Source organism: Periplaneta americana, chromosome 8 (genome assembly GCF_040183065.1).
Source record: "Periplaneta americana isolate PAMFEO1 chromosome 8, P.americana_PAMFEO1_priV1, whole genome shotgun sequence".
Lineage (NCBI taxonomy): Eukaryota > Metazoa > Arthropoda > Insecta > Blattodea > Blattidae > Periplaneta > Periplaneta americana.
Genome location: NC_091124.1, coordinates 87,343,687 through 87,365,304, shown reverse-complemented (window position 1 = coordinate 87,365,304; position 21,618 = coordinate 87,343,687). Strand labels below are relative to the sequence as shown.

At 40.6% G+C, this 21,618-nt stretch overlaps 1 protein-coding gene across 5 annotated transcripts in view; it reads right to left on the bottom strand.

The window, feature by feature from the left end:
• The window catches only part of LOC138704860 (kinesin-like protein KIF11-B), a 96,434-nt gene that overhangs the window by 9,841 nt on the left and 64,975 nt on the right, over positions 1-21,618 (bottom strand). For 3 of the 5 annotated variants that reach the window (XM_069833195.1, XM_069833193.1, XM_069833196.1), the window contains 2 exons: positions 7,103-7,190; positions 3,945-4,820 (listed from right to left, as the gene is read on the bottom strand). In XM_069833195.1, coding sequence (XP_069689296.1) covers positions 4,776-4,820; positions 7,103-7,190 — 133 coding nt within the window. In that variant the 3' untranslated portion in view covers positions 3,945-4,775. The other 2 variants (XR_011333451.1, XM_069833194.1) reach the window with 2 other exon arrangements.

Genomic DNA, 21,618 nt, shown 5'->3' with positions numbered 1-21,618 from the left:
CATACTCACAAAATTCCTCACACAGTTCATCAAAGTTGATATGATTTTACAATCTGAATATATCAACTGAATTTTCTAAGCTAGAATAATCTCATTCTTGACTGAATGAAAAGCTATGTAGCTCTGATTATTGATTAGCCTATTTTCTGTAAAATCATAGCATATTCTATTTCAAGATAATGCAGCATATTGACATAAATTTCACAAAAAAGTTAACATTGGAAAAGTGTCATCTATAGTGTAATTGCAATATTCTGACACTTTTAAAATAAAATCCTTTGATGTGCGTGGATAACAGAGAGATAAAAAAGAAGAAATCGTCTTACAGGCAATAAAAAAATGTAAGCCATGAAACATACGAAAAAATGTAAGACCTGCCCTGCCTGCCAACTCTAGTATCTTGCCTCACTGAGAAGGAAATCCCCCCCCCCCACTCACGCCACCAGGTTGTCTTCAGATATTACTAGTCTTCTCTCCTGGCAGTGGATTATATGTAACTCACTTCTGAGGTTGGAGTGCCTGAAAGGCAGATTTACATTGCCCCAATGATGTGATAAGAATGATCTAATTATATAGTGCCAGGACAGTTCTTAAATCTAGACTTAACCTGAATTCTAGACCATGAACGAACACAAGAACAATTTTCTCTTTAAATAAAAATCCCTGAGCTCTAACTGGGAATCGAACTCGGGATCTCAAGAACTGTGATTCCAAAAACTGTGACCACTAATCCATGAGGCTGGTCAAAAAGAAAATGTAGAAACTGATTTGTTGGCTCTATTTGCAGTTTAGAAATGCAGGGGTCAGTTGCTAGAATACAGTTTCATATTCAGAAATGTAACATCACAACTTTTGTGTTTCGTCATGAGTAGAATCGAAATGGAGGTTTTTCAGTTTTTTTTTCCTTCCTTATTTCATAACATTTCGCAAAAATTGCCATATTATGAACAAATCTTCATATATGTTAATATTTCCTAATACCGATCTTCTTTCAATGTTTTTGTAATCCAATGGGAAGTTTTGGATTTTCTTAAACAAGGGCCAATAACATGCGTCATACAATGTTTAAATTATCCTACCACAAGCATCCTATTATAGTACCAGACCAGTGCCCAGTATAGTCCACTGTACAGACCTGAGCACTGCCAAACATGGTTGAATTCGGCTAAACTCATCTCAAATTTTAGTCATGTAGCTTGTAGCAGAATGATCATAACTGAATGCCAAAATGTAGCAAAATTGAGATTCGATCGAGTGACCATCTGTGAATACGTAGAGCATCAATTATCCGAAACAATTGGGGACAGAGGATGTTAGGATAACTGATCATTTACGAAAACAAATTGTACCGATGTCACAGGAGCAGTATGGAACAAAGAAACACTGATATTAAACACAAAACTGTACATATATATTTTGTATCACACGTCTTACAAATAACAAGAGAACTGACTAGCCTAGTTTGACAAGTTCAAAATGGCCATTAAAGTAGGCCTACAGTTTAGGAAATGAAGTCCAACATTTTTTTGCTTCAGAGCTGGGCGAAGGCTCAGATACCACTGATGGTTGGCAAGGAGGAGGAAACCGCTGAACCAGCTGGTCTAGCACTACAGTGCTAGTGTAACTTTTACATGGCACATGCGCAAATTTGAATTTGCCGACTGGAACACTTTCGGTTAACCAATGTTTCGGTTGATCGGTATTCAGATAATTGATGCTCTACTGTACTCACTTTTATGTGTAAACACTTTCTTGTATCGAATTAATTTTTTCATACTCTAATACCTATAAGATGTCCTCAATAAAATTACGAAAACATACAGAAAATGTAAGTTATGGGCTGAATTCCGAACACTGCGACCCTCATTTATGGCAAGAAAAGCATTGGTATTTGTAGTTTCGTTTTCATGCTATGTGAATAGTGTCTGTTACCTAACAGACAATTCCTATATTCGTGAATTTGCAGACACTCGACAGGGTTTATTAGAGATCGCTTACCAACAAAAATAAACTGGCATTAGCCCAATAAATGACACCTGCAACACATCCGCCTTTCAACTTGGTCATCAATTCTTTTTATTATTCAAGAATAAGAGCTCTCTCAAACCATCTCCAGCTGTGCCACTGTTTACTAATGGTCTTCTGTTGACATAATGGTTACAGTTTTTTGCACAAAGTGTCGCTAAAAGTCGCCAATGAGATATGCGTGGGAAGAGCCAGTTTTTAAAATGGGAGGGGAGGAGGAATTACATTTATTTGCTTTTATGAAACCTTCTGGTTTTAAGCGTAGCTTAATCTCTGGACTCACTCGTGTTGAGGTTAGCAACGCTAACAGACGTTCATTTCACGTCGTGCTTCCTAATATTTTCCAAAAAATTCCCCCTCCATATTTTAGGGGAATGAATTTCATTTTGTCAAAATGTTCTTCATATTTTTCTGCCCTTTAGTTATTAGATACCGGTACATAAAGTTAGAAGTTTATTTATCATATTGAACAATTTGTTTCTCCATCGAACTTACTCCACATTGTCATGCGAGTAACAGTATTAATAAAAGTAGTCCTGACAATAGAACAATACTAGCACCAGGATGAAATCTGTAGGAAACAACTTGTATTTCTTATTGCTAGTGTTACCACTTTTGCACATAAGTAACAGTCTATTCTATATTGATTCTTTGCCTATTACTAGCTTAGATTGGTTGTTTGGAGAATAGAATGACCAGCCACAAAAATGAAAAGTGAAAAATTTGAATTTTTCGCTGGAGACCATCAATAACACAACTCTTCTAAATGCTATGTATGTGTATATATCTCCCATTAATACACTCTTTGATGTATATGCAAATGGTGAAATTAATCAAACATTTTGCAACCATTTTATTGGTACCTTTATTGATAGCAAAGTAGCCTAGCACTTATACCCATGGATACAAGAATTAGTAAAATTATGACAATCGAAGCTTAATTTCAGTGTCGTACAGAGTTGCAGTAAATTAATTCAGCTGTGGACTCACAAATGACAGAATAAACCTAAATAGCCCGCACATAAGAGTAAGGGTAAACTAAAGTAACAATAAGACTTACACAAACATATTTATTTTCATTTATAAAAAATACAGATAATTTAATTTAATCAAGTTAACTGCATACAAAATTTATCCTATAAAAGTATATAATATTAAATATATGTTCTCTATAATAATCAACTGAGGTGTTCTCTGGAACAATAGCTTAACTATAAAATCTTTAATTTTAGATACAGAGCATCAAACATTTTAGATCTGGTATAAAAGTGTTGCGCAGAACAACGTTAAAATGTTTCTAGAAGGCAATGTGATTGTTGGAGGGAAATCATATTTTGTCAGGAGGGAGATATGTTATTTAGAATTCAATAGAATATGCTGGAAATAGAAAAACGATGTAACATACATTAAGGCGTCATCCCAGGGAACACCTCAATTCTTGCATTATAAATTTCATACAAAACATTTTATGTCATTACTAAATATAAATATGTTTAAACTTTACATGAGAAATCTTTAAGTAACTAAAATACCGGTATAAGTTACGCACTTCGTGAGAAGAGAAAAAACATGTAAAAGTAAAATTACAACTATATAATTTCAAACAAGTTCGCAATAGAGTAAAATGATTAAAAAGTAAAAAAAAAAAAAAAGATATCTAGTCATATCATGTATCCAACAGTAACTGAGTTATATAAAACAGATATTATTGATACACAACTTACCAGAAAATGAGAAAAAGCTGTCACTGCGTGTAATCTCTAAAAGTGCATGTGAAGAAAGAGAGCTCTTCTGAAGTGCGTTATAAATACATTCCAAATTTATGACCTCTATGAACAATCAAGGTACCAAACTATGATAAAATCATATTTGCATAATTTTCATTTTTCAGATAATCAGAAGAGATTATTTGCCTGAAATAAAAAGAATAAAATATGTTCAATGTTATTACATTTTAACATCTTAAATATGTTCTTATTCTGACATACCAATTCCTTTCAACCTATTTTTCAAATATAATATGGCCTGAAATAAAGTATGGTGTATCGAATTATGACAGTGTTGCATATCCATATTTGTGACCTGATAGAGTGTAAGAGAAGGCCTTATGACCTTAATGCTAGCATAAATAAATAAATAATAATTATTATCATTATTATTATTATCCAGCTGAATTACGAATATATATGTAAATTGTTACTTCAGCCACAAAAAAAGCCATGAAAAGCATAAACTGAAAATCATCATCAATAAGTCTTGGATTTGATTGTGTAATGACCTAATGTAATTTCTTGTATTATTTATTAGGTTAAAAAGACAGTTATTGAAGGATTATTATACTTATTTCATTTATTATATATTTGGTCATCATTGAAAGGAATCATAGTTGCCCTACATTCACTTCTAAAAGACTGCATTACAGCATAATGCCGAGATTTATCCTGTATTTGTCGGTTTGTTACAAAAGTTGTCACTTAACAACTAACTATATTATAATGCTGCTTGAAGTGGAATATCCAAGAAGAGCTTGCTTTGAAGACACCCATTCCTAATTCATGTGTTTTAACCATAGCAAGCTTCTTTAAATCACGATCTTTAACTATTTCTTTCATTGATCTCCGTTTCATAAATTCATTAAATTTATATTTATGCACTTCTTGTAATCTGGTCTAGGAGTCTTTGGTGATGTCCAACTTGTTCTTTCATCCTATACAATTGTCGTTCACTTGTAAGCCATGTAAAATGATGTTTCATGGACGACCAGGTTCTGTGGTTGAACTTCTGTCTGTGATGTTCTGGAGGTCCAGAAAGTAACCAGTAGTTAATCACTTTATTATGATGAAAAGGAAAGTGCAAGTAATTTATCATAACTGTTGGCATTTAATGGGTATTGTGTTGACGAGAAATAGCTTTCTTTATCTTTATTAACGGTACGTTTCAGAAGACAACAAATTAAGTTTTCAGTAGTTTGTTTATATCTGTAGGCTTCTTGTCAGGTTTGAATGACTTGGTTGATATTCATCATGCATCTGAAAGCAGCACAGTCTGGCGCAGGTCGGCAGAACACAACAGTCTTTTCGGGTCACTCTTAGGACTGTTTGGGAGTCACGTGCAACCATACTGCCTGCCTGCTTGTGAGGAAAGGCTGCAGGCGGGCGAACGATACGAAGCGTAAGCCCGTTCACGGACGTAAATAGTCATGGGCAAGCCAGATAGACATTTTGCCTGTCTCTGACCTGAACACACATTTCAGCGTCACATTGTTGACAAGTAACTCCATCTGTTAGCACAACCATAATGCACTAACAGATGATATGGTTACCAGCAACGAAAAAAAAAATATATATATATATATATATATATATATATGATGCATCACCTAGTGCAATAAAATCCATTTTTATTTGACACTCCTGAATGTTTGCTTGTAAGAAGAAACTAGTCAAGTGGTTTGTGTGGAATGTGACATTGTATGGTGCAGAAACATGGACATTACGACAAAGTGAAGAAAAACGATTGAAAGCATTTGAAATGGACAGACATAATAAGAAATGATGCTGTGCCAGAAAGGGTAAATGAAGAGAGAATAATGTTGAAACTGATCAGAACGAGAAAAAGAAACTGGCCGGGTCACTGGCTAACAAGGGAAGTATCACACCCCACATGCCGAAACTTACCTCGAAACTTTGGTGACATAACCGATGTGCTACGAGAAGATCACGTGCAAAACATTAGCTGCCTGTTTCCACTGCTGGAATCCTTCTGTGGCCAGACGATAACGAGGCGCAGCTGGACATCCCTGTCTCACTGGCGAGCGGAGTGGAGTGCATGTGTGAAATGGAGTAAACTCTCCCGCGTCCCATCTTCTCAATGAAGTATAAACAAGAGACAGAAGTGACTGGCATCGATTGAATGTTTAAAACACAATTCTTTTCGGCACCATGCACAACGAATAAACACTTCATTGTCACACTGATCTTGAATATCATTAAAGTTATCTCGTGACCTGTCCTGTCGCCTGCTCTTCCTTATCACAGTGTTTGATTCGCATTCCATCCGTCGGTATTCCGTCCTTGCGAGACCTATAACCCTGTAGTCATCACGTCTGTTCGCTGCTGATTGCCACCCACCGCTCCACTGGCTTGCACACAGGAAGGGCTGTCCATTCCAACTAGTAGCGACTAGTATCCACTTCCCTATTACTTACATGCAAAATTCTGGGGTTTATTTCGGGGAAACAGGCAACTAATATTTTTCACGTGACCTTCTCATAGTACATCGGTTATGTCACCAAAGTTTCGAGGTACGTTTCGGCATGTGGGGTGTGATACTTCCCTTGTAAGAAGAAACTGAAGGATGCACTGGAAGGAATAGTAAATGGGAGAAAAGTTCAGGGCAGAAGAAGATAGATGATAGACAACATTAAATTGTATGTGGAGACTAAGAGGAAGACGGAAAGTAGGAAAGATTGGAGAATGCTTGGTTTGTAATGAGAAACATACCCTTGGGGGGGGGGGGGAAACTATGAACAAATTAATATTTCCTTACCAAACCTTGTCACTAACAGTTGCACTGCCTCTCACTAACTTTCAGAGCAAGAGGGAGAGAGGGGGAGAAAGAAGAGAGGAAAAAACACATTTATCCTCGTAACATCACAGAAAAATGTCATGCCCATATGTTGGCAACGTTCTCCATCAAGTTTATCATTGTAACAGCACAGTTGAAAGCTGCTATACCTAATCCACCACTAGCAAAATAATAGAATTCACAAATAATTTGTCTCCCTGTTCTTTTGTAGCTGATTTCTTCAAAATTAACATACTTTATATCTTCAAAATAATTTAAAAACAAATAGTACCTCTCATTTTTTGGTTTTATTGCAGAAACTACCAATTTTCGCGAAAATTCGCGACAAATTTACTGTCATAAATAAGTCACATTTATGATAAAACGTGCACATACTTCTTGGCGCATCTCTGAGTTAATTCTGTGTCTATCGCTAATAAAAAAAACCAGGTCCTGAATATCTTTATATTCATAAGTACATCACTCACACAGCATTAAGAATTTAACTTACCTTTACAAAGCGCTCGTAGTAAGTCTTTGGAAGACCTGGTATATCTTTCAAATCTTCCAATTTTGTGAACTGAATATTATTAAGTATTCTGCAAGAGAAACGAGCAAAAAATAATTAAGAATTGAGGAACATGTATATCTCAGAAGTCATTTCAATTTTCGCATTGTATCTAAAAGTAAAAATCTAACAAATGTGATGCAATAAATTAAAATTGAAAAATAAGTTAATAATTCCTTAGTCATCTGCTATTTTCTTCATTCATTCTTACACAGAAACCTGATTACTGAAACACTTTTTCTTTTATTTAACAAATGATAATTAAAAATTTAACAGCCACAGATCTGTCATTATGATACTAGGAAGTAAGAAGGCAAATGGAAGAATTACAATACATCGAGCATTAGCAACTATAATTAAGAACAGTGGGTTTTTAAGAGTGATAAAACCCTCAGGATGGCTAATTTCGAAGGATGTAATGTCTATTGTTCCATGTTGTGGATTAATAGCGTGAAAAGAAATTTGTCCTCAACTTAGAGAACTCCAGGCAAATTTATCAGCTGTTTCAGTGAAAAGTCGACTTTGCTAGTTGTCATCCTGCTATTGCCCTGTTATCACGAATAATGAATTCTGTCTAATTTACGCCCCCACCTTATAATTGCAGTCCACTACACTGCCATATCAGAGTTCAGGGAGCTACATATGACCAACCAAATATACACACACATATATATATATATATATATATATATATATATATATATATATATATATATAATTTAAATTATGGTTATTTAATGGTGCTCGCAACTGCCAAGGTTATATCAGCGTCGCCGGTGTGTCAGAATTTGTCCCGCAGGAATTCTTTTACATGCCAGTAAATCTACTGTCTACTGCATTTAAGCACATGCCATCGACTTGGGCTGGGATCAAACCTGCGACTTCGAGTACAGAAGGCCAGCACTATACCGACTATGCTATATACTCTGTGTATATATATATATATATATATATATATATATATATATATATATATATATATATACACACACAGAGTGTACGAAAAATGTCATCCAATAACAGGACTGTAGGATAAGAGTACATTATATTGATTAATTTAAGTATAGGAAGCAACATTCCATAATCTATACTTTCGGAGATATTGCAAAGAATAAAGAACCTGTCAGTCAAATGGGACACATTGCTAAAACTATTGAAATCAATGGAAGAGGTTTAACAGTGATTTTTATTTCTATGATACATACAGTAAGACAGTAAGGACAACTGGGCTCTACATCAGAAAATGCTCAAAATGCCTACCATCCATCTCAAGGAATCTCCTAGCTCGACGCACAATACCCTGGGTTGTCCTATGCACTTCAGCTCCTCTGATGGTAGCAACGGCCACATGCAGACGAGCGATGAAATCTTCCTCGTTCTCTGGAGCCACCCTGTACACCAGCTCCTTGAGGTAACCACAAAGGAAGTAGTCCAGTGGATTCATGTCTTGTGACATCGGGGGCCAAAATATAGGCCCTTCACGACCTATCCACCATCTTGGATATTGCCCATTCAACTCCTGGCGAGACTCATTAGAATAGTGAGGAGGTGTACAATCATGCTGAAACCACATGTTATATCGTATCGCATAAGGGATGTCTTCCAGGAGAACAGGCAGATTTTTGCTGAGAAGCAGAGTATAGCTTCTGCCATTCAGATGTTCAGGTAGAAGGTATGGGCCTATGATGTTGCAGTCTATGAGCCCTGCCCACACATTTATTCTCCAGCAAACTTGATGACACCTTTCCCTCACAGCACGTGGGTTCTCATGGGCTGTTGTGGGTGTTAAACACTCCTTCCCTTGTAAATGAGGCTTCATCAGACCACAGTATTCTTGTTAGGTCACCCTCTCTGTCGAGCACCTCTAACAGCCAATTACAATATTGTGTGCAACTTGGACGATCACCCTTCCCTCATAAGATGCTGAACAGAAGTGTAACTGTAATGGTACCAATTGTCCTCCCTCAAAATACAATGAATGAGACTGTGATGCACTTGAAGTGTTTGAGCAATCTCTCGTGTGCTCAAAGTATCGTCCTCATCGATCATTCTAGGACCATCTCCTCCAACTGAGGTGTTCGTTGATCCTTAATGTAGATGTTGAACAGGATAGGTGATAAAGGGCATCCTTGTCGTAGTCCTCTCCCCATTTTACTTCTGACATTTCTTCTCCTATCTTGACTTTGATTCTTTTCATATAAAGGTTATAGAACAGCCTCCTCTCTGCTATAACAATACTGATTATGAAAAAAACGCTGACAAATATCATATTATGAGAAATTTACTTATCTAATATGAACTGTCACAACACTATTAGGTCTGTATGGGGCTGATGCAACCCTATCATTTTAAAATATTCTTACCTGAGGAAAACATTATAATAATAAATGATGTGTTGTTAGTCATTCCCAATTTTCGTCATACAGTATTTGTGGACTACCCACTTTGTTTTTCATAACAGAACACATTTAGAGCTCAATCAGACATCCAAATCATAGCAAGTGCGAAGTTCTACGTTGATCTTGAATATTTATGATTGTCTGAGAAAACTCTTTCATGTAGTTAATTTCAAAATAAAATTTATTTGCAAATCTTCATCCATTTTGAATTACGCGTGTGCAGTTCTTGAGCGATATCAGTACAATTATAAAATTCAGAAAAAATCAGTAAGCTAAAAAAATTACTTCATATTAAGGGAAACTTTTTGCAAGAAAAATAATTAAATCAGTAAAATTATAAACCTTAGCCACTCAGTAAACTAGAAGTGAAACTAACATATGTAACAATAATTGTAATACAGTTTCAATAAACTTAGAAAAACAAAATCAGTAAAACAAGGAAGGAGGGAACTTGACTTGGGAAATTTTTAATAATTTTATCAGTACCATTTATTATAAAACTTGGCAAATCCACAAGCTAATCTTTTACTGCTTTATAAGGGGATAATTTGAGGAAAATTTATAATTATATCAATATATTATAAAACTTAGCAAAATCAGTAAGCTTGAAAAAATTCTTAAGGGGAAAAATTTCCATCATTACTGACTGCCGCTGTACATAATGCAACACTAAATCAATTCTTCACATTCCACTTTCTACTACCATTTATTGTAATAGCAGCTGTAATAGTACATTTATTATTTCTACATCAAACAGGATCAAATAACCCAAGAAGAGATAATTTTATTATACACTAATGGTCAATGCTCCAGTATATCACAATTTGGGAAGTTGTATATAACCGTTTATAATAAATGAAATTATTGTACATCTAAGCCATTGTAACTATGCAATCGACAGTTGCTATTTGTATTGGCAAACCATTCCTATGAAAAAATAGAAGAATGCTGCATAGTAGCCTTCTGAACCAATCAGAATGTAGCATTTTCTATTAGCTGCTTCTGCTGTTATGCACTATGCTGTTGTATTGTCAGTTTCCTACATGCTGTGTTACATGGTGTTACTACCATGTGCGTAATTTTTGTGTTAGTGTTCTAAATAATTTGTAGCCTTGCTATGAAATATCGCAAAAAGATATAATTCGAAGAATGATAATTCATGGCATGAGAATCTTTTTCTGTAAAGGCACAGCATTAAATAGTCAGGCTTCAGAATTTATGGAAATGATTTATCAGCTACTGTGTAGTGACTGTTGTGACAGCATCACATCTCTCGCTATCAACATTACACAAAGCTGTCAGGTGCGTAGTTATAACAGCTTGGGTATAGTAGTAGTAAAATGTCCAGGATCTTGGATGATCTCTAGTCTTCTTTTTGCTTCCCAGTATAAGAATGACAAATATTCATGGCAAAAGCTTTCAAGTGCAGAACATTTTGTTACATAATCTCCGTTCATAATTGAAATCAAGTAAATAGATATTCTGTGCAGATGAGTAGCTAAACAATCATGTTCAGTGATTATGCAGAACCTGGGCACTATTTCTCGACTAGGTGACTCTGGCACCGGAGTTTTAATTATGGATAACCATTTATCTTCAATGTCAGTTTTCATTGTTCTGTTTATTATAATTTTTACTGAATGAAACGATAATTTTTCAACAGTGTTTACAGAAAATTGGAGCATTTCTTGGCTAAGACATCGATTAATTCATTGCCAAGCACATCACAATGAGCTGGGATAAACTGCAAGGTGATGAATTTATTTAATGCTTTAATCTCTTTAGGCAATTCCGAATTTCATATATTTCGCTGGTAGTGGATCTGTTGAAAGATGTTATTGCTTGAATTGAATAACTGTTAATGAGTCTGCTTTTTAAAAATGTACTTATTTCGCGTAGTACTTATGTCTGTATCTATAGTTAATATTTCTCCATCAAAATGATGATTGGAGTTAGTCCCTCCCCCATCCTGAAATATAATTGAACACTCCACAATGGATTTCAGCACCTGCACAATCCTTGTGTCTCAGAAGGAAACCATCTGTGAAGACAAGAAGTCATTCTGTTTCTCTACATATACAGAGAGTTAACAGTTTCAATTGCTGTTGCTTTCATTTCATGCGGTGTGTTTTCTGATTTCTTTATATTTTGTAATAAATCAGATCTATATTCAATAATTTGGTAGCTCAAGGGTAAGACTGTTTCTACATCATTCGGTCTTAATTTACTTTTAAAAAAGAAATTTATAAAATTATTCATGATATATAATATTATCAAATGTGTGTATTTTTTTACCTTTTATTTTTGTCGACTATATTCATGTTTTTATTGAATATCACTGGCTTCTGTCTGATTGTCAATTTATATTAAATGTGTTTTTTTTTTTTTTGCTCTTGTGTGTTATTTATTGGTTAGAATTAAGTTACTTACTGTATTTAGTAAACTGTTCTTGTGAATTTTATGTTACATTAATTATGGCTAAGACCACAACGTACACGAGCCTGGCTCTTACGGTAGTGACTGGAAACATTTTTGTTTTATAATTTTAATTTGTACACACTAGCTAGTTAGTAAATAAATAAAAATTTCTTTACAGTTTGAATATAACTGCATTGGAATTTGAGGTTTCTTTGTGTTTTCTGGTACTTTGATAGCAGTCATCCTGAGGTATTCTTATTAATTTCTCATACTGAATTATGCTGATCTTTTAATACCCTGCTCAATGGGCTTACTGTCGGTTAAAATATGCATTGCTGTTATAGGAGTATTGTCACAGCACCAGTTATAAGTCTCACTGCATGATTTTCTGCTGTTTCTAACTTGTTCAGTGTTGATGCATTAACTGTGATTAAGCAAGCTTTCACAGTCATACAGGATTTTAGCATATGTTTTATAAATATGTTGTATTTAAGACAGATAGTGAATAGTTCCATTTGGTTCCTGTTAGTCTTTCCAGAATGTTACACCTTTTCTCTGAATTTGTTTACGTGCTGGTCCCATGTTAATTTCTAGTCTAAATACATACCCAAACATTTACAGGTTTCTTCTTGATTTAGATTTTGTCCATTTATACTCAACTTAATCTCGGGTTTATTGTGGGCTAGTGTGCAGATTTGTTAAAAAGTTTTCCTTGAATTTATATTCATGCTATTTTCTTTGCAGCAGTTTTCCAACGTGGTTAAAGCTTATTTGAAACTGATTTTGAGATTTTCGATGCAGAAATAGTCAAAGAATCAAATCAATAGCATATACAGTACATTTCACTCCTGTATTTATGGTTAGTTTCAAGGAGTTAGTTAATCATCATATTAAAGAGGAATGGACTGAAGACTGATACTTGAGGTAGCCTTTTATGTTTGTTCATATCTAGTGGCCGTGTGCACCATTCTCGATCATCTAGCCCGTTTATCAGCAATCAGGAAACATGGTTAATTTTTGACAATGATCAAGTTACAGATGCGGTGCACCAATATTTTCCCTCGATCAACTCAGTACGTCAGCTGACGGTACGCTCACTTGAGAAGAATCATCTGAGCGCTAGGTTACAGCGTATAAAACAGCGAACGAACGCACTCTGTCAATTATCGCTTCGTTTTTGTTTGTCGGATGTTTCAAACATCCTCGCAGTTTTCAAATAACAAGTTTCAATAATCATGGAAGAAAAAAAGAAAAGAGCACCCAACTTCTCACAGTTCGAAGTGGGAATTCTTTTAGAACTCGTCAGAAATTCTGCATCCATATTAGAGAATAAAAGTACTGACGGAAGTTCTCTAAGAGAAAAGCAGGCTACCTGGTTGGATTTAACCTCACAATTCAACATGAGTTATACGTGTTTACATAATTCCACATAATTTGTAACGTAATTTATACAGTGGTTATTTCATATTATTGATAATAATTGGGAAAATTTCAGTATATGGATACCCCACTGACAATTATCTTGAAATAGGCTACTAAAAAGAGCAGATTTGTATGTGTTTGTCGAATGCTCATCATCTTGCTTACAAAAAGACACATTTCAGTGCCAATAATTTATTTGGGAAAATTTCAGTATACGGATACCTTGCTGACAATTATTTAAAAAAAAAAAAAAAAAAAAAGTAATTCGTCTGTGTATGTCGAATACGCATCATCATGCATACAAAAAGGAAGTTTCTAGTGCCAATTTATTTTGTGTCCACAAGGTTGGAATTTTGGAGTAAGAGGGATAGGAAAGTATCCTTGTTCTGAATTTTATCCATTTATTTTGTGTTCACAAGGTTGGAATTTTGGAGTAAGAGGGAAAGGAAGGTATCCGTGTAATTTCTCTTAATTCAAGCGTAAATAGCCTAATTGTCCAAAACGTCATGTAGGTTCTAATAGTTTCAAACAGCAAATCTATAGCTAATAAGTGATAATTTCGCATTCTACAAAATGGTCATTAGTTTTACTATATTATTACCGGCCTAGAATAACTACTTTATTACTATTGTGACAGCGACGTGAGAATCGAACTCACGACCAGCGTCCCGCAAGAGAGAAGATCGCGCGGAGCACTTTGGGACGGCGCGCGGCGGAGAAAGGGGAAAGGGGCCCACGCGACGAGGGGTGATCGCGCGCGCAGCTGCTTACGGAGGGAAGGGGGAACGGACCTTCCCGACCCTTCCAGAAATGCGTCGAAGTGGAGATATCCAGATAATTCTCTACACACCTGTAGAAGGTTCTCGCAACTATGATTTTGCTATAAAAGAAGAAGCGCCAGCGAACTAGTTTCAGAGTTTTCAGTTATTCAGTCAGTGAGTAAGCCAGAGCAAGCAAGCCAGTCAAGCCAACCGGAGTTCGACTCGAGTGAGCGTCCGCATCTGCGTCAGCATCCGAAGGCCTGAGCTCGAGTGCAGTGGATCGCAGTTGGAGGGACCTGAGTTCGAGTGCAGTGGACCGCAGTTGGAGGGACCCGAGTTCGAGTACAGTGAACTGTCTCTGAAGGTCTGTGGTTCGAGATACTGTGGACTCGAGTGACTGAGATAGAAGAACTGTGACATGAGAACTGATAGTTCTGATTTGTAAATAGTGCTTTGTAAATATTAGTTAAGATTAACAGTTCATTGTTGTTCGTACTAGTCCAAGTAAATTGTCATTGTCGTCGGTGGAGTGCTATAACGAATACTGTGTTGAGTGAAAATCCAATTGTTGACGAGAGCGTTTAAGGCGAATTGTAGAAAGGAATTATTGTTGTAACAAATAAAATTCACACTGGTGTCAGAAGTGGGATATTATCGACAATGGACAACCTACAGCAGATCCTGCAAGCCATCGCGGAAATGAAAGCTGAAATGAAAAAGGACATAAGTGACGTAAAAGCAGAAATGAAAGACGACATGAACAGACACATCAGTGAGGTTAAGAACGACATAAGTGATGTGAAAACGGAGATGAAAAGTGACATAAGTGAGGTGAAAGGCGACATAAGTGAAGTGAAAGGCGACATAAGTGAAGTGAAAACGGAGATGAAAAGTGACATAAGCGGAGTGAAAGATAACGTCACTACGCAAATTGAAAGCGTTTCAGCCCACGTAGATGGAATTGTCGCCATCGTGAAAGACGAACTCAGAGCCGACCTTGACAACCTAAACAAGAATTTTACAACTATAAACGAGACAGTAACCGAATTGAGGCAGGAGGTAGACCATTTCGACGGCAAAATCCGCGATCTCGAGCGTCGTCAAGAGCAGACGAGCGAGTTGCTGGACAAGACGAGTGAGGTGATGGAAAAACACGCCGAGGAAAACAAGCACATACTCACGTTGATGGACCGACATGCTGAAGAAAACAAGCACATCCTCGCGTTGGTGGATCGCCAGGCTAGAGAACATAAACAGATAGTTGCCGAGGAAGTTCGACGTGCCATGCAAGAAGCGGCCACAGAGTTGAAGACTCCACATTGTGGCCATGTGGAACCATCGCCTTCAGCCAGACATTACAACGTCAAGACGCCGAAGTTCGACGGTACGACGTCTTGGGCGATATTCCGTCGCCAGTTCGAGGCCATCGCAGAGCACAATGGGTGGACGCCAGCAGAGAAAACCACTCAGCTGCTGGCCGCGCTTCAGGGACAGGCGTCGGAGATTCTTCACAGCGTTCCGGAAGATGGGACAGCCGCTGAGATAATGGCGGCCCTGGAGGGACGTTATGGTGACCATCAACTTGCGGCAGCGTTCCGGACCCAACTAAAAACGAGGGTCCAACAGTCAGGCGAGTCCCTGCAAGAATTTGCGATGGCGGTGGAACAACTGGCCCATAAGGCCCTCAGGGGCCTACCTAATGACTTCATCGCTGGAGAGGCGGCCTACACCTTCGGCAGCGGAGTTCGAGACCCCGAAATCAGACAACAGCTACTCCTGGCAGAGCACCGTACCATCAACGCAGCTCTGGCGGCGGCCCTCAGGATGGAGGCAGCTAAGTTGACGGCGAACGTCTCGGCGTCGCACCGGATTAGGAGCGTCGCGGCGGCCGACGTCGAGGAGCGTCAACCGAAATCACCCGAGCGACGAAGACGAGGAGTGCCTACCTGCTGGTCCTGCGGCGAGCCTGGGCACCTGAGGAGGGACTGTGACCGATCTGGTAACAAACAGGAAAACTAAAAGGGGCCGATGCGATGAGGGGCACGTCGGCGCCGTCATCACCATCCCCTCGGCTGATCTTGAAGACGGTTAACAGAAGATGCGACGATGGGCTGATTGCTGACGGATGGATAAGAGGCCGCCCATGCAGAGTACTGGTAGACACCGGGGCGTCGCTCACCATCGCCAGGCGGAAGTCGTGCGTGGCCTACCTGGGAGGACGCCGCTGCGCTGATATGAGCTACGTACTGCCTCGGGCGAGAGCCTGCCCATCCAGAAAGAGGTTTTCCTGGATTTGACCTTGGGAAAGAGGAGACTGGAGATGTGGGTGTTCGTCGCCAACATCACTGAAGACGTCATCCTGGGACTCGACGCCATGGGGATCTTCGATGCAACGGTGGACGTCAGGCGCCGTATCCTGCGTTTTGGTCAGGATGAAGTGTTCCTGAGGGACGTCGAAGACCAACCCATGGCCAGCAGACTCACCTTGGAGAATCAAGTGACAATCCCAGCAGGCTGCGAGATGGTGGTGACGGCAAGACTGGACGGACAACCTAAGAGAAACCTGCTCCTCGATTCGCATACAACTCCCATAGATGGGGTTTATGTGGCCAGATCCCTACTCCCGAATCAGAAGGTGGTACCGGTGAGGGTCCTGAATGTCACCAATCGGGACAAGGAGGTGCCTAGCGGAACTGTACTAGGTAACGTCGAGCCGGTGGTGTCTGTGACGTCTCTGGCAGATAACGAGGAGTGTCACCGACCACGTCCAGATCTACACCCATCACTGAAAGAGCTGGCTCGAGAATTGGCGGAGAATTTAAACAAAGGAGAAAGAAGACAAGTTCACGATCTACTGACAGAATTTCAAGACGTGTTCAGTCTGTCTGAAAACGACTATGGGAGAACGGAGAAAGTTCAGCACCGCATCGACACCGGAAATGCTCGCCCAATCAGACAACCTCCTCGACGCGTCCCTCTAGCTAAACGGAAGGAGATTGACAGCCAACTGGAGGGCATGACAGCAAGAGGAGTCATCGAGGAATCCGACAGCCCTTGGTCATCACCTGTGGTGCTGGTGAAGAAGAAGAATGGGGACCTGCGTTTCTGCGTGGACTACAGAAAACTGAATGACGTCACCAAGAAGGACTGCTTTCCCCTTCCACGAATTGACGACACCTTGGACACACTGGCCGGAGCAGAGTGGTTCTCGACGTTGGATCTCAAGTCAGGATACTGGCAGGTGGCGCTACATCCTGAGGACAAGGAGAAAACGGCATTCTCTACAGGCCAGGGACTATGGCAGTTCACTGTTATGCCGTTCAGCCTCTGCAACGCTCAGGCTACATTCCAGAGACTAATGGAGTCCGTAATGAGAGGCCTGACATACGACACCTGTTTGCTGTACCTTGATGACGTCATCGTGGTGGGCAAGACTTTCGGCGAACAGCTGTTGAATCTGAGGAAAGTGTTCGAGAGACTGCGACAAGTCAGACTGAAGTTGAACCCGAAGAAATGTCATCTATTCCAGAAGAAGGTCAACTACTTGGGACACGTAGTAGGGACCAACGGAGTGGCCACGGACCCGGAGAAGCTACAAGCCGTCAGAGGATGGCCGAGACCGAGGGACAAGCAGGAGCTGCGCCGCTTTCTCGGCCTCTGCACTTATTACAGAAGGTTCGTAGCTGGGTACGCCAACATCGCTAAGCCTCTAACCCAGCTGACCGAGGAGAAACGACAATTCCAGTGGACAGACGAGGCGGAGTCATCCTTCCAGTCGCTGAAAGAGGCGCTCTGCACTGCTCCTGTACTGGGATATCCCATCCCTGGAAGGAAGTTCACGCTCGACACGGACGCTAGCAACGTAGGCATCGGCGGAGTACTCTCTCAGGAACAGGACGGGCAAGAGAGGGTGATTGCCTACTTCAGCCGAACATTGTCCAAGGTTGAGAGAAACTACTGCGTGACCCGTAGAGAACTTCTTGCCATTGTGGAAGCCCTGAAGCATTTCCACAAATATTTGTATGGCCAGGAGTTCCATCTGAGGACAGACCATTCTGCACTCACCTGGCTATTGGGCTTCAAGAATCTGGAGGGGCAGACCGCCCGTTGGGTTCAACGACTGCAGGAGTACAACTTCACCTCTGAACACCAACAAGGGAAGAAACATTCCAACGCTGATGCCCTATCACGACGTCCGTGCCCGGATGGCTGCAAACACTGCCTGAAAGTAGAAGAGCGGGATGGCGCCCACGCAGTCCGAGCAATTGCCGCCCAGCCGAGCCCAGGATGGGATAACGCCGCCATAAGGAGGGAGCAGCTGGAGGACCCAAACATTGGACAGCTACTACGTGATGTGGAGTCCGGCCAGAGACCAGTATGGGCCGATATCGCCAACCGTAGCACCACTTACAAGAGCTACTGGGCCCAGTGGGAATCCTTCACTGTCAAGGACGGTATCCTGAAGAGGATTTGGGAGTCGGCCGATGGAAGGACCCGCATAGAACAACTTGTCCTGCCCAGGAGCAAGGTGAAGGAAGTGCTGGAGGAGACTCATGCTGGAGTGACTGGAGGCCACCTGGGAGCCAACAGGACGCTGGACAAGTTAAGGCAGAGGTTCTATTGGTTGCATCAGAGAACCGACACGGAACAATGGTGCCGAAGATGCGACACCTGTGCAGCCAGTCGCGGACCAAGGACCCGCAGCAGGGGAGCCATGCAGCAGTACAACGTGGGAGCTCCTTTTGAGATGATCGCCATCGACGTTGCTGGACCGTTCCTGGTCACGGATCGCGGGAACCGCTACCTGTTAGTCGCCATGGATTATTTCACAAAAAAAAGGCCGGAGGTGTACGCGATTCCCAACCAAGAGGCTTCGACGGTGGCCGACGTGCTGCTTGACAACTTCATCTGCCGATTCGGGGTGCCCCGGGAATTGCATAGCGATCAGGGGCGCAACTTCGAATCCAACCTGATGGGAGAATTGTTCGAGCGTCTGGGGGTGCATAAAACCAGGACCACTCCCCTCCACCCACAGTCCGATGGTATGGTGGAACGCTACATCAAAACCTTGGAAGAGCATCTGCGGAAGGTGGTGTCCAACCATCAACGAGACTGGGATGCCAGAGTCCCACTGTTCCTCTTGGCCTACAGAGCTTCGGTCCACGATACAACAGGGATGACACCGGCAAACATGGTCTTCAGGAGAGAGCTGCGCCTGCCCTGTGATCTGCTGTTTGGCACGCCACCCAGCGCAGAGCAGCCAGCAACTGACTATGTGGCAGAACTCACCGAGAAGTTGAATGGAGTTCACCAACTGGCCAGAGAACACCTCAAGATGGCCAGCGACAGGATGAAAGTGCGCTACGACAGATTAGCCAACTCTGCAGGATTCCAGGAGGGCGACCTGGTGTGGCTGTATCGACCTACCAGGACCAAAGGGAAATCACCAAAGCTGCAGCGTGCCTGGGATGGACCATACCGCGTGGTGACCCGGATCAACGACGTGGTGTACCGCATCCAGCGACAACCTCGAGGGAAGATGATGGTGGTGCATCTGGACCGATTAGCAGCCTACCAAGGGACTGCCCAGGACGAGCAGCCCTAAGGAGGGGGCAATGTGACAGCGACGTGAGAATCGAACTCACGACCAGCGTCCCGCAAGAGAGAAGATCGCGCGGAGCACTTTGGGACGGCGCGCGGTGGAGAAAGGGGAAAGGGGCCCACGCGACGAGGGGTGATCGCGCGCGCAGCTGCTTACGGAGGGAAGGGGGAACGGACCTTCCCGACCCTTCCAGAAATGCGTCGAAGTGGAGATATCCAGATAATTCTCTACACACCTGTAGAAGGTTCTCGCAACTATGATTTTGCTATAAAAGAAGAAGCGCCAGCGAACTAGTTTCAGAGTTTTCAGTTATTCAGTCAGTGAGTAAGCCAGAGCAAGCAAGCCAGTCAAGCCAACCGGAGTTCAACTCGAGTGAGCGTCCGCATCTGCGTCAGCATCCGAAGGCCTGAGTTCGAGTGCAGTGGATCGGAGTTGGAGGGACCTGAGTTCGAGTGCAGTGGACCGCAGTTGGAGGGACCTGAGTTCGAGTGCAGTGGACCGCAGTTGGAGGGACCCGAGTTCGAGTACAGTGAACTGTCTCTGAAGGTCTGTGGTTCGAGATACTGTGGACTCGAGTGACTGAGATAGAAGAACTGTGACATGAGAACTGATAGTTCTGATTTATAAATAGTGCTTTGTAAATATTAGTTAAGATTAACAGTTCATTGTTGTTCGTACTAGTCCAAGTAAATTGTCATTGTCGTCGGTGGAGTGCTATAACGAATACTGTGTTGAGTGAAAATCCAATTGTTGACGAGAGCGTTTAAGGCGAATTGTAGAAAGGAATTATTGTTGTAACAAATAAAATTCACACTATGTTAACAAAATTGGACAGTTAGGCCTAAATAATATTTTGTCCTCAAGTAAAGTCCCGATCTTCCAAAGCAGAAACATATATAAAACATTAGTCTATTTTGAGAAAAAAAAAAACATTTTTATTATTCATCTACAAACTTACTCTTTCTACAATAACACCAATTCTGTTATTTCCGCAGTGATTTTCATGTTCAAGATACATCATTTCATCTTCAATTCCATCAAGTACGTTAAATCGTGCCGCTATTTTGGTTTTCTCGACTTGACCATGTTCAATTCAAGATAATCAGTCCCACACCCGTGATCAAATTTGATCATCATCAACTTGCTTGTTTAACTTTGATCGAGATTGATACTCCACAAATTGGAGTTGAAGATGGTCAAGTGCAGACTTAACCATCATCAAATTTTAATCGAGAATGGTGCACACGGGCATAGATATTGTTTCTCCATAATTAGTGGCACAGAAGCATTGGTTGATAAAGGTGTTACTGTATGAAGTTTCTCTTATCAACTTTAATATCCAAACTGAACCACACGTATCTTCAAAATCGACTAATACTGCTAATGTCATTGGCTTTTGTCCAGGGAATTCTTAATTTCTTGGTTTATTTTTAAAATTTGCTCAACAGTTATATTATCAGTTTTAAAACGTTGATCTATTATGGTGTTGAGGAGCATCCCACAAGTGATAAATGTGGGAATGGTCACTGATCGTATCATCTCCTACTGCCTGTAGGAGTGGTTATGTCATACAGTCGTCAAAACATAGGCCTTGTCTTTAAATTGTTTTAAACAGCTGTATATTACCTAGACCAATAGTGTCAAAGTTGTAAGCTCCAAAACCGGTTGTGGAGCTAGATTGGAGCGTGAACTTGCTTATGTCTGTGGAAACACCAGAGCACGCAACGAGTCTAGTGGAGCGCTCCGCTCTGTTTAGTCTCTGTCTGACAACGCTGACCTAGACATTCAATTCCATACAGCAAATATTTTCAGGAAAGAACGTAACAGCCCAGCCACTAGCCTTTACAGACGAGCCAG